The sequence below is a fragment of the Eublepharis macularius genome, chromosome 9 (assembly GCF_028583425.1).
Source record: "Eublepharis macularius isolate TG4126 chromosome 9, MPM_Emac_v1.0, whole genome shotgun sequence".
In the NCBI taxonomy this organism is placed as follows: Eukaryota; Metazoa; Chordata; class Lepidosauria; order Squamata; family Eublepharidae; genus Eublepharis; species Eublepharis macularius.
The window spans coordinates 85981874-85994375 of NC_072798.1; the positions used below are offsets into that span (position 1 = coordinate 85981874).

Sequence of the window (12502 nt, forward strand, 5' to 3'; positions counted from 1 at the left end):
AGCAAGGATAATGAGGAGAGCATTGGTAGCTAGAGGGTCCCAAGTCCTGTAGGGTACTTGGAACCTATTTTAAACTGAGACAGCAAAAGCAGAGGAACAAAGAAAACCCGCTTTCTTCTCATTAAACATGGTTAACAAGAGGGGTGGGGTTATGCTGTCTTCTTCGGCAGGCTGAACGGTCTGAGTGAGGGCAGTTAAATACTTCCTTTTGCTCCACATGTAAACAAACCTTGTTGATCTTCAGGCTTTTATGTTCCTGGCTTTAAATATAACAAGGTAATCCGAATGAGTTCATTCTACCTGAGGTGAATTTTATGAATTCTCACTAATAAACACAAAATTGTTAACTGACTGGCCACAGGCAGCTACTCTTCATTTTTCAGGAGTTATTTCTCTTGATATCTCAGGCACCATTGCTCTGTTAAGTAGCTAACAGATTGGATGGAATCAGAAGACTGGAATGGATCTATTTGGCTGACTTGAGCCAAGCTCCCCAGAGTACGTGGTGCCAGAGGAAAGGGATATAAAGGCCCCACGCTCCCACACCTGTCTCCCTTTCCACTGTGGTAAAAACTTCCACTTTGCTCCTGAGGAAAAGGGTCCAATTGTTTTCAGAAGCTGGTAGAAACAGACAGGAAGGTTGAATTGGAAAGTGTGTTTATTTTTAACAACAAAGTGTAACAACAACAACAACAACAACATTCAATTTATATATCACCATTCAGGACAACTTAATACTACACTCAGAGTGGTTTGCAAAGTGTGTTATTATTATTATCCTCATGACAATCACCCTGTGAAGTGGGTAGGGCTGAGAGAGCTCTGAGAGAGCTGTGACTGACCCAAGGTCACCCAGCTGGCTTCAAATGAAGGATTGGGGAATCAAACCTGGCTCTCCAGACTAGAGTCCCACACTCTTAATCACTACACCAGACTGGCTCTCCTCAAAGGACCTCATGCTGCTGGATCACACATGCTCCATAACGATGCAGCTTTTATGGTTACGTGGACCTAAGTGTATTATATAGCCTAAATACCTGTGAGGCAGCTAGATTATGTGGCTCAATACATTCCTGGGTCCCAATTGAAAGTCTGAAGAACAGAAAGGTCTGTCAGAAAATAGAAGTTGGCCACTCCTCCTCTGAGTCATTGAAACGAGACACTTTCCTGCCGGAGTTTGCACATGCACAGAAACTCATTGAAACTTGTTTGCCCCCCATGCAAACCAGCTTTAGTTAGCATGGAACATACTTAAGGAGCTGTGTAACCATCAGATGTGCATCATGGGGTCTCCTCAATTACAATGCATGTGGTGCCCAGTTCAGATGGAGACTGTGGTGCACATGTCGAAGGGCTTCAGCGTCCCTCTCTGGTGCCATTTAACTTCCCTGGGGGAGTTACGTGGCTCAACAGGCCAACTAGCTCTGCCATAGCACTTCAGGTCAGGAAAATGGCATGGGGGGGGGTAGGAGAAAGACCTTTTCCGTGCACACCACATTCCCAGTCTGAATGGGACTTTTGCATGTGGGAACAGAGGAGAACCGAACCTGTAACGCATCTCTGATGTTACATGGGGTGGGGACCCCAGACCCAACCTATGTAATCTGTTAAGTGTGAATTGGTTTTTATATTAGCCTCGTTGCACGGGTAGTGGGCCAGTTTTAATGAGATAGTATGCAAATAGAAAGTCCCATAGGTGAGTACTTTGCTTCACTAGAATCAAATGTAAGTTTAGCCTCAATTGATACAAACAGCCAATTTAAGTGACAAAGTTTCTCCCAGGCTGTACCACTTCCAGCTGAGGGTAGAAATCATGAAACTCTGCTTCTCTGTGTTTCAGTGAAATTAAACTCTTCGGTTGTTTCTTTTTTAAAAGGTGATGTGGCTATTGAGCACTACATTTTTGATGTGGCTATTGAGCACTATGTTTTCACATTTATGTATATACACATTTTTTTTGATATTCACAGCTGGTATTTTTAACAGTTTCTGCCACCTGCCTCCCGCCTCTCTTTCTCCGGTCGTGCTGAGAAACATGAAGCTTTGGACTGCAATGAAATGCACAGAAGAAGGCCAATGCTCCCTTCACTTAAGCATTAAAGGGACACTGCACCTTCATGGTTAGTCAGAAGATTGGCTGGAAAGGGGAGGAGACATGGACTCGGTGGTAGAGAATCTGCTTTGTTGGTCCTTGGTTCAATACTTGACATCCCCAGTTAAAAGGATCGGGAAGTAGGTGATGTGAAAGCCTGAGATCCTGGAGAGCCACTTCCATCCGAGTAGACAATGGTGACCTTGATAGACCGGGAACCTGATCCTGTAGACGGCAGCTTCATGTGTTCAAGTCTGAGTCATGGCAAGGGCTACTGCTGCCGTTCTTTTAGGGGAGGGACCAGGGCTCCAATACCTGCTCTTCACAGCCTTGGTCTGGCGTACGTATGGGGCCACCTCTCTCCCTGTGTTTCTCCACAGCAGCTTTGCTCACCTGAACAAGATCTCCTGCGGGTGCTGTCTTGCACATGGGCGAAATCAACAGCTGCCCATACACGTGCCTCTTCTGTGGTGGCCCTACCTTGTGGAATGGCCTGCCTGAAGAGGTCAGGAGACACCCCCCCCACTCTCCTGGCTTTCCATAAACAATGCAAAACTGAATTATTTTACTCAGATAGGAGGGCTGTATGGTAGGAAGGCGGTCTCAAAGAGATGCTTCACTAACAAGTTAGGGACCGTAGACTTCACCACTATGTTGCCTTATGTCCTATCTGCTGTTTTAAGTATGTGCTCCTATGTACTACCTGTTGCTTTATGTATGACCCTACTGGGTAGTTGTGTGTTGTCTAATGTCAGTCCTAGACTTGCTTATGCTCTGTTTCGGCATTTCTTCAACTCTGTATTGGATTTTTACAAATCTCATGTCTTTGTAAACTTTCATTTATTTATCCTATGGCATTGTTTATTGAAATGTCCTTGATGTTGGCTGTACTAATCTCACACTATGTAATCTGCCTTGAGTCTCAGTGAGAAAGGCAGACTATAAATGACATAAGTAATATAAATTTAAAAAGCAGCAATGCCACTTTTCTTGATGAGAAAACCTCCTTCGGATGAGTTTTTGCTTGATTGGGACAGACGAGGGGAAGCTCCCATTGCAACAATGAAAAGGTTTGGGCATATGCAAATTGCTAGCTAATGGCAAATTGCTTAGTCAGTTACGATGAAATCATTGGAAGACCATATTGTGGAACAGCATATATACCTTTTAACAATATTTCCCTTTAACTTTAGTTTTCTCTTGATTTGGTGCATCACAGTAAAAAGTGGTTATTGTATGGCACTTGTGATCCACTGAGTCAAAAGATGGCATTGAGCAGAAAGATGGCACAGAAAGGTGGCCTGGTGTGTGTGTCTTTTATCCTTTTTCCACATAGGAAGGCCACACACTGCCAGATATCAATAATGTATTCTATTCTACCATGTGCAATTGGGCTTTCTTTGAAAATGACGACATGGCACAAGACTCATTTTTCTTAATCGCTTTCAGAAAATGTGCGTGGAATGGAAATTTGCTCTCTCTCAATGAACACTCAGAAATCTCAGTGCGTGAATGTGAAGGTTTCTAGAAACACGCATGTAAAACTGACTGGAAAGAAGGTAAAAAGTTTGATTTTGACTGCCATATTATCACACTTTTGATATTTTAGGAGAAAGCTAAGATTGAGTTAATGTGGGAGCAATCCTAAACACATCTACTTAGAAATAGGTCTCATTTTATCAAATGGGGCTTACTTCCAGGAAAATGTTCTTAGGATTACAGCCTGTACTATGTAACCTGGATAACTGGATAACTGCCTGTGACTAGAGATGGGCACAAACAGAAAAAAACAACAATGAACATGATGTTCGTTGTTTGTTGCCATCCACAAACAGGGACTCACAAACAACCACGAACATGGCCCTGTTCACAAACATGTTCATGGTTGACTGTTCGCGGGGGCCAGCAGGCTCTCCTCCAGCCATCATCCAAGTCAAGATCCCTACCGCACCACTCCCAGAAACCTTACCTGAGCAGGCAGCAGGAAAGGTACCAATAATAAATAATAGCTTGGCCTCGGAGCCTGGCAGCAGCCCTGGAACTTGAAGGGGTAGATCCATATCCCACCACACACAAAGAAAATTCAAGCTCCAATGCACTCTCCCTGTCTCTCTATCAAAATGCCAACAGCAGCTGCCTCTCTCCTTCTCCACTGTCTGCAAAGACTAGCCAGAGCTGGGAGCACCCCCCCCCCACCCATGGTCTTTGCTTTCTTGTAACAAATTTGGAGCTCCACACTTGAAAGGAAGACCTGCCTATCAAGCTAAACTGGGCTTAGATTGGAATTTCCAGGGCAACAGCAGGAGTTCAGACAGAGTTCTGACAATCCCTGCCTAAGTTGCAAAGGGAATTGATTGCAGATGCCAGACTGTCTGGCTTGACGAACAGCAAGATAAACAGCAGTGAAGGAGGCTTGCAATGACCACCTGTTTGTTTAGAATGGGGCCTCGCGAACAGCTTGTTCGCGAACAGCAGATTGGGCTGTTTGTGGCTTTTTTTTTGGTTCGTATTGCTGTTCGTGCCCATCTCTACCTGTGACTCAAGACCACAGGCAGAGTGCTATGGGGTAAGAACCAAGGGCCACCCTCCCTTTAGATTTTGCCCTTTGGGTTGCACCAAATTGCTTGCACCTCTGCTCATACCTGGGCCTCAATTCCTGTAACAAAAAGGGAAGCAGACGCTTAGTCCATATTTTATAAACAATGGCATGATGTGAATTCTGCTACCTTGAAAGGTGATAGACATCACCTATTGATCCGTATTGTTGTTGGACAGCTCCAAACTTAGCCAGCTAAGCTCAGACACAGCTGGTGGTGGTATGAGAGGAAGCAATGGTTGCATCTTGCATGGGGCGATGAACTATCTTGAAACTGCCCCTGGACTCAGAATACTTACTTGAAAATGTGGAGGGCAGAGTTAGAGGGAAGGGATACTTAACCCTTCTCATTTACAACTTCTTTCCCTCAACTCCTCCCCCAGCAGGTTTGCCTGTTGTCTCACCCGAGCTGACCCCAGTGCTGTTACTATCAACCTGTTTGGAAACAGATCTGTCAGCATAAAGGAAAAAGGAACATACTGGGTTGCCTGGAAGGAACTTAGGGATGGCCTGGCCATATAACTTGCAGGGAAATTTCTCAGGGGTGAATCAATGAGCTTCTAAGGAAAGGAAGGGAAGGGAAGGGAAGGGAAGGGAAGGGAAGGGAAGGGAAGGGAAGGGAAGGGAAGGGAAGGGAAGGGAAGGGAAGGGAAGGGAAGGGAAGGGAAGGGAAGGGAAGGGAAGGGAGCCCTGGTATCTCAGCACTCACTGGCCATGGTAATTGATGTCAACTCACCAGTTGCCCTTCCCATACTGTGTCAGTGTGCAGGCGAAAAGCATGGGTGAGCCGATGCTCATTGTAGGGGACTCTGAGTTGAATGGCTCCTGCAGCACTGGCTTGTACGGCCTCAGGTACTGCTTAGCTCAGTTTGCTCCAGAGTCATTTTCACTTTCCAGTCTGTTCCTGAAACCAGGGCTGGTGTGCCCATTGAGGCCAGGTAGGCGGTCGCCTCAGAGCGCAGGGTGCTGGAGGGGGCACCGGAGGAGGCGCTGGGGGCGGGAGTGGGCACCACAGAGCTGCAGCCTCCCAGTCCTCCTGCCCTGTGTTGCCGCCACCACCAGGACACACCACCAGAACATGCACAGGCTTGTGCACATGCCCGTGATGATGTCACACGTGACATCATAACACAGGCTGGAGTGGAAACCCTGGCACCGCTCCTGCCTGAAACAGTCTCGTATTTGGCGACAGCAGGCAGTGTCTGCATCTTGGCTAGCTGCCATTGATCATTGAACAGTAATCCCTGAATGTGTACGTGGTTGCACACAGAAAGCGAGACTGAAATCATTTAGGTACGATCCTCTGCACTGATCAAAAAGGCGAAGGCGTTTGGTTTTAATTGTTATGTCTGCCTGCTGAAAGATGATGCAACTGATATTTGCATCAATATTATGAAAGCACCATCATGACTACGTGTGTGTGTGTGGGCTGAGACTGTTTCATGCCAGTGTTCCCAGATGCCTTCATTTAAAAATATTTCCTTTTAAAAAAACGACAATCCGTGAGAAAGTGATTATGTCCCTTCCAGCCAAACTTCACAATTCCACAGAACATCACAGAGTGATCTTATTTCTGCAGTGACAGTTTCAAAATTTTCCAGTTTTTTGAAACATTGATCTGACAAGATAATTAATTGGTGCTTATTCTTATACAAAGTGAGTATCAGTGTGATCCTGCACAGAACAACACCTTTCTAAGCCAATTGACTTCAGTGGAATTAGAAGGGTAAAACTGCTTTGGGTGGCCTGATGAAAAGTTTCTTCTTTAGATGCTTACATTGCTTTTGAGAATCATGCTCGTTTGCGGCTAGATATCTGCAGACGTAGCAAGGTAATATACATAGAGAAGCAGCCTTCTGCTTGTTTTGTCTATGTGGAAATAGATGCATATTGCCCTGTGCCAAAGTGCAGGAGTGCTCTCAGGGTGGCACAATTATGTTGTGCCACCACGGGACCGTGGCTGGGAGGCCTGTTCTCGTGCCTTCCTCTCCCACTTGACATCACCAGAAATGTGTCATTAGCATGGCAATTTGCATATGCCACACCCCCTGACATCACCTATCCTGGCTGTTTTGGATCCAATCCTGCCCATTCAGGGCCGAAATTGGGCCCAAAATGGTAAAAAGGGGCTGAAAATGGCTGACATCTCAGCTGTATCCTTCCCGTCTAAGATATAAAGCAGGGGCACGGGGAGAGCTTTGGCCCTGGACTCTTAACCCAAGGTTTCAGCCTGTTGCCACTGAATGATCAAGCTTCTGAATTCAAGATATGCTTTTATGGAATTTGTTTTCTTTGTTTATTAATTGGATTTTGCTTGTTTAAATTGTTGTTTATTTCAATTAGGTACTTTTATGAGGCACTTTGCATCCCTGCCAGGGAAAAAAGTGGGGTAATAAATTACTTCAATAATAATGTCATGCAGTTGGCAAGATATTGTCCACCAGTTTCCCTCCCTTCATTCTTAGCCTTTTACCTCTGCATTTCTTGACACAGAAAACACTCAGAAACCATGGAATATTGCTGTGGAGAAAGCAGTCAACCAATATTTTGATTAGAGAAATAAATGATACACTGTTAGGAACTTCCTCGTGGAAAAATCTGCCAGTATGCTCTTATCTTTGTATATCTTTAATTATTCAAAATTACGACGTGCAATAAGCATATAGCTTTTTACAAGTTTGAACAAAGCAATCAGTTAGAACTCCTTAGAATCATTGTCTAATCTTGTTCTCTTTTCGTAATTGTCTTGCGTGGTTTGGAATTCACCTAATTTTTGTTTATTCCCAACAGGTGAAAATACAGTTTAATTGCTTTGAAGTCAGTGCAGGGCAGCAGGTCTACGTGACCATGAGAACAATCCCAAATTACTGTGGAGTCCAACTGAATCAAGAGTATTACGTTGAAGGTAGGAATTTATATTGAGAAGAGCGATTGTCTTGAGTGGGACATTAATGCTGAAAGGAAGATTCACATGGTCAGGAAATTGGCACATTCCCTATATTAGATCTGTAACCCTAACCCAGTGGTACTCAGGCTGATTCCGCATGGCTTACCTGAAGCCGGGACGTTCCGGAACATGCCAGAAAAAATGCGGAAGATCGTGTTTTCTCGTGCGAGTTTTGCGCGACATCGCAAAACTCACGCAAGAAAACACGATCTTCCGCATTTTTTCCCAGCATGTTCTACAACGTTCTGGCTTCAGGTAAGCCGTGCGGAATTGGCCTCACTCTACAACTCATGGAGATCCACGTTTGCTATTTGTGTGTTATGTGTCGTCAAGTTGCCTCCGACCCATGGTGACCCTATGAATGAAAGTCCTCCAAAACATCCTATCATCAGCAGACCTGCTCAGATCCTGCAAATTGGAGGATGTGGCTTTCTTTATTGAGTCCAGCCATCTCATTTTAGGTCTTCCTCTTTTCCTACTGCCTCCCACTTTTCCTAGCATTATTGACTTTTCCAGAGAATCTTGTCTTCTCATGATGTGACCAAAGAACGATCGCCTCAGTTTTATCATTTTTGCTTCTAGGGAGAATTCAGGTTTGATTTGATCTTGTACCCACTTACTTGTCTTTTTGGCCATCCATGATATCTGCAAAACTCTCCTCCAGCACCACATTTCGCATGAATCAATTTTCTTCCTGACCAAAAGAAACACACGTGCTCCCCCACCAAACTCACAATGTAGTAAGATATTAATTGTCACACAAAAATATGGTCTGTTTCTAGTGTAAAGTCAAAAATAGCCCCTCCGCCAAGTATCCAGGCATATTAGTTGCTTCTTTTCTCTCTCCAGTGCTGAACTTGAATGAGGCTTGTGAGGGGGAGGCCCTTCCCTTCACTCCAGATGCACAAGCCTCCTGCTCTCACATCAGCAAGAGGGACAACACATCAGGCAAGAGAGTGAGATTGCCACACTGCCTGGAGGAGGATCATGTAGCTATGTAGAAAGCTAGTGAAACCACCACTACCACTCACCCCACTATGGCCAGTTTGATTTTTTTTCCTAGGAGGGCTGCTGTGGTGTTTTTACTCTCTTTTCTCTGCAGTCAGCTTTCTCTCCTCCTGGCAGTTGTTGAGATGAGAGCACAGAGGCCGTAGTAAAAGGGATATTGGAGCATACAGTGGTTAAGAGCAGCAGGACTCTAATCTGGAGAACTGGGTTTGATTACACACTTCTCTGCTTGAAGCCAGCTGGGTGACCTTGGGTCAGTCTCAGCTCTATCAGAGCTCTCAGCCCCATCCACCTCATAGGGTGATTATCGTGAGCAGGGCTCATTTTGAGGGGGAATGCACAGGAACTCAGTTCTGGTAGTTTTCCAAAGAGGTCACATGTCAGGTGGCCCCGCCCACCTGATTTTCGGCCATTTTGGGCCCATTGTGGCTTGGATTTGGGCCAAAACAGCCAGGATAGGTGGTGTCAGGGGGTGTGGCATATGCAAACCAGTTATGCCAATGACACACTTCCAGTGATATCAAGGGGTGTGGCATATGCTAATGAGTTATGCTAATGAGTTATGCTAATGAGTTCCTGCAGCTGTTTTTCTACGAAATGGCCCCTGGTCGTGAGGATAATAATAACACACTTTGTAAACTGATCTGAGTGGGTATTAAGTTGTCCTGAAGGGCGGTACAAAAATTGAATCTTCTTACTATGTTGTTATCATTTTCTTTCATTCCTGGAATGAGGTCCTCAGCTCAGGGTGGCTCACAGCTTACTCATCCTCCAGTTCTTCCAGCAGCAACTGTTTTAAATTGGGAACCACCTGCCTGCTGCAAGCCCTACCAGGCAATGACCTATGTTCCACTTTCATGGAACATAGAAAGTATACCAAATTAGTGAAGACGCCACTGGTGGAAACTGAGTCACTGAGTATCACTGCCCTATACAAAGTTACTAAGAATTAAAAACTCTCCCCCCTTTGAATTCTAGCTCACTATTAGGACATATATTGAAGGAATGAATTAAGGTAATTTTAGAATTAAATGATAGAGTTTAAAATTTAGAGGTATTCCCTTGTATTTTACCGTGTTAAGGAATTGATAATTTGTGGATGTGCCCTGAGATCACATGACTTGAGTTTGTTCTCAAGACTGCTGTACAAAACATTTTGGTTGCTGTTCATATTAAAGCTGTTTAGAGTTATTCCGCACACTGCTAGTCTGTATCTGTGGAGCCAGAAATAGTAAAATGGTGTTACTTGGTTCTCGATGAAGGATCGTTTCCAACTTGCTCTTATTTTGACTTTGTTGGTTAGTTGTTCCAACTTTTGTTACACCAAGAAAAGAACATTCCTGCGTATTACCACAAGATTTCTGGGTGTATATACAACATTCTGTAATTTAATATTAACAAATACCAGCGATACAAGGTACTCTACGTTCTTCATATTGCTCTGAGCCTAGCAAGCAAGCATCTCCTACCAGTTGTTTCTCTCACCACTTAAACTTTATCATAGATCTCCTGGTATAAGGGTCAAATAGTTTCTACTGTCACAATCTTCTATGCCTTCAATTAGTATCAATACTATTGGTTATTTTTAGTACTTTGGGAGCCTAGATACTCAAAAATGATGAACTGAGGCCTAACAATCATGAATCCAGAAAAGGCCAAGTAAATTTTCACATGCAAATTTGCTCAGGGATGTTGTGATTTTTGAAAAGAAAAGTGATGGGAATTCAAACTTACCTTGCTTTGTGTTGAAGCAAACACCATGCTTTGATGATCTGGATGATAGTTTCACATTTGTACCACAGCGGTGGCAATCTGCATGGTGGCTGGCCAGATAAAGATGCTGGCTCACAGTGCATTTTCAGCTCAGTTTCCCTCATTTTACGAACGAGGAGAAACTCTTTATGGCTATTGTTTACAGCTGTATACTCTACCTTAAATATAAATCACAGACATATTTTAAAAGCCCTTCAGCTGAATGTTAGATTATTCCATATTTCACTGTATGATAAATATACACAAATAAATTGTAAACTGGCTATTCAGGAAGCACAGTTTTAAAAGAAACAAAATTGTTTCTAGCTTACTTCAAGAAATGTAGAAACAAAAGAGAGGTTTCACCAAGGCAGAAAACACTAGAAAGCTGTGTGTTTTTATTTCTTTTTGAAATAGTTCACCCCACTTTCCGCCCACACAGTAGGACTCAAACCGCTTATAACCTGCTATTGTCTATTCTGATTGGTAGTGGATTTCTAAGACAGTCCTTCAAATAACCTTTGAGGGACCAGGGACAGTCCCTGGTCCCTCAAAGGTTATGACAAACAACATAAAGAGTGGGGAAAAACAGCTTTCTTGGTTTTCTCTTATTCATTCTGCAGAGGTTTCTATTACATCTTAAATTCTTCCCACATTTGCATCCTATCTGGTGAAAAGAAGGCTATCCCGTTTATATTATATTCTGCCTCTACCAAGGAGTTCTGTTACAGGCTTCACAGCAAATCTGTAAGCCAAGCTTCAAGAGGATAGACAACAGGTGTCCCAAGAAAAGAACTGTTATCTGAAAAAAAATCTGTTTTATATTTTGCAGATTGCAGAAACAGTGATGTGGGAACAAATATTCCAAACTGCTTTGGTAAGCTGAGGTCCAGGAGTATAAATTGCATATAATGCTTTTAAAATATTGCCATTGAATCTCATTTCAGATAGTCTGTGATAGATACATGCTTTGGTAAATCAGAAATGGTGGATTTTTGCAAAATGACTGGAAGGCTTTAAGCAGAGGCTAGACAGCTATTTTGTCAGGAATGTTCTAGCTTTGGATGTCTGGCATTGATAGGTTTGCCATTTTTCCACTTGGTATGGGAGATTTCCTACCTCCAAATCCTATTGCCTGCCAGCACTCCAGCAGCCAGAAAAGAATTAAAAATTGAATCACTTCTGGGTTTTCTCTGGAAGGGATATAACATGGTCGTTGTCATCATCATCATCATCGTCATCATCATCATCATCATCATCATCATCATCATCATCATCATCATCATCATCATCATCATCATCATCATCATCTATTATGGTCAAAAAACCAGCGTACAAATCACACAAAGGGAAAATACAATTAAAGATTTAAAAAGTCAGCTTAAGAGCTTTTAAAAGACAATTTGCGTAGTTTAAGAATTAAAGCACAGAATTTAGCAACATGACAGGCAATCATGACATTTTTATCAGATGAAAACCAGTGTAGCCTTGCTTTATTAGTAATTAAAGGACTGGGGATCAGATCAACTAATGGGGTAATAAATCTAAGACGGGTCACCTGGTGGCACCCGCCCATGTCCCCATTCCCGGATTTCTGCTGGCTGCTGGCAGGCAACCCTATGCATTGAGCAGGGGCTAGATAAAGGCTTATAAGGCCCCTTCCCACTCTAGGAATCTAGTCATCATTGTGATTGATGTGTGTTACAAAGGCACAACTCGCTGCATACTAGTTCCACTATTCAGCCTACAATTTTAGGATTCTTACTGTAAGTCTACTTCTTCATTTTCCACATATTGATACAGAGGCAAACTACACGTGATGCTAGATACGTGTTCTTCACGTGTTGGGTCCCTAAAGGTTCCCTGGATAGTGTAGTCTTACAAAGAACAGCTGCTCGATGTGATTCTCCACCAGGAGAAGAGTGATGGGAGGGATTCTGTCTCTCTTTCTAAAAGCCTTGGCTCAGGTTTTCCTCTGAGAGCTCAGGGGTGGGGGTGGATGGGACATAACAGGAGGCAGGAAATCCAGGGTGGCTTTTTGCGAGAGAGAGAGAGAGAGAGAGAGAGAGAGAGAGAGAGAGAGAGAGAGAGAGAGAGAGAATGCCTG

At 43.6% G+C, this 12502-nt stretch overlaps 1 protein-coding gene across 2 annotated transcripts in view; it reads left to right on the forward strand.

Annotated features, from left to right (window-relative positions):
• Positions 1-12502, forward strand: part of IL17REL (interleukin 17 receptor E like) — a 71900-nt gene that overhangs the window by 26184 nt on the left and 33214 nt on the right. Inside the window, exons 3-6 of one of the 2 annotated variants that reach the window (XM_054988755.1) lie at positions 1971-2120; positions 3542-3651; positions 7479-7593; positions 11228-11272. In XM_054988755.1, coding sequence (XP_054844730.1) covers positions 1971-2120; positions 3542-3651; positions 7479-7593; positions 11228-11272 — 420 coding nt within the window. The remainder of the gene's footprint in view (positions 1-1970; positions 2121-3541; positions 3652-7478; positions 7594-11227; positions 11273-12502) is intronic. The other variant, XM_054988756.1, reaches the window with a different exon arrangement.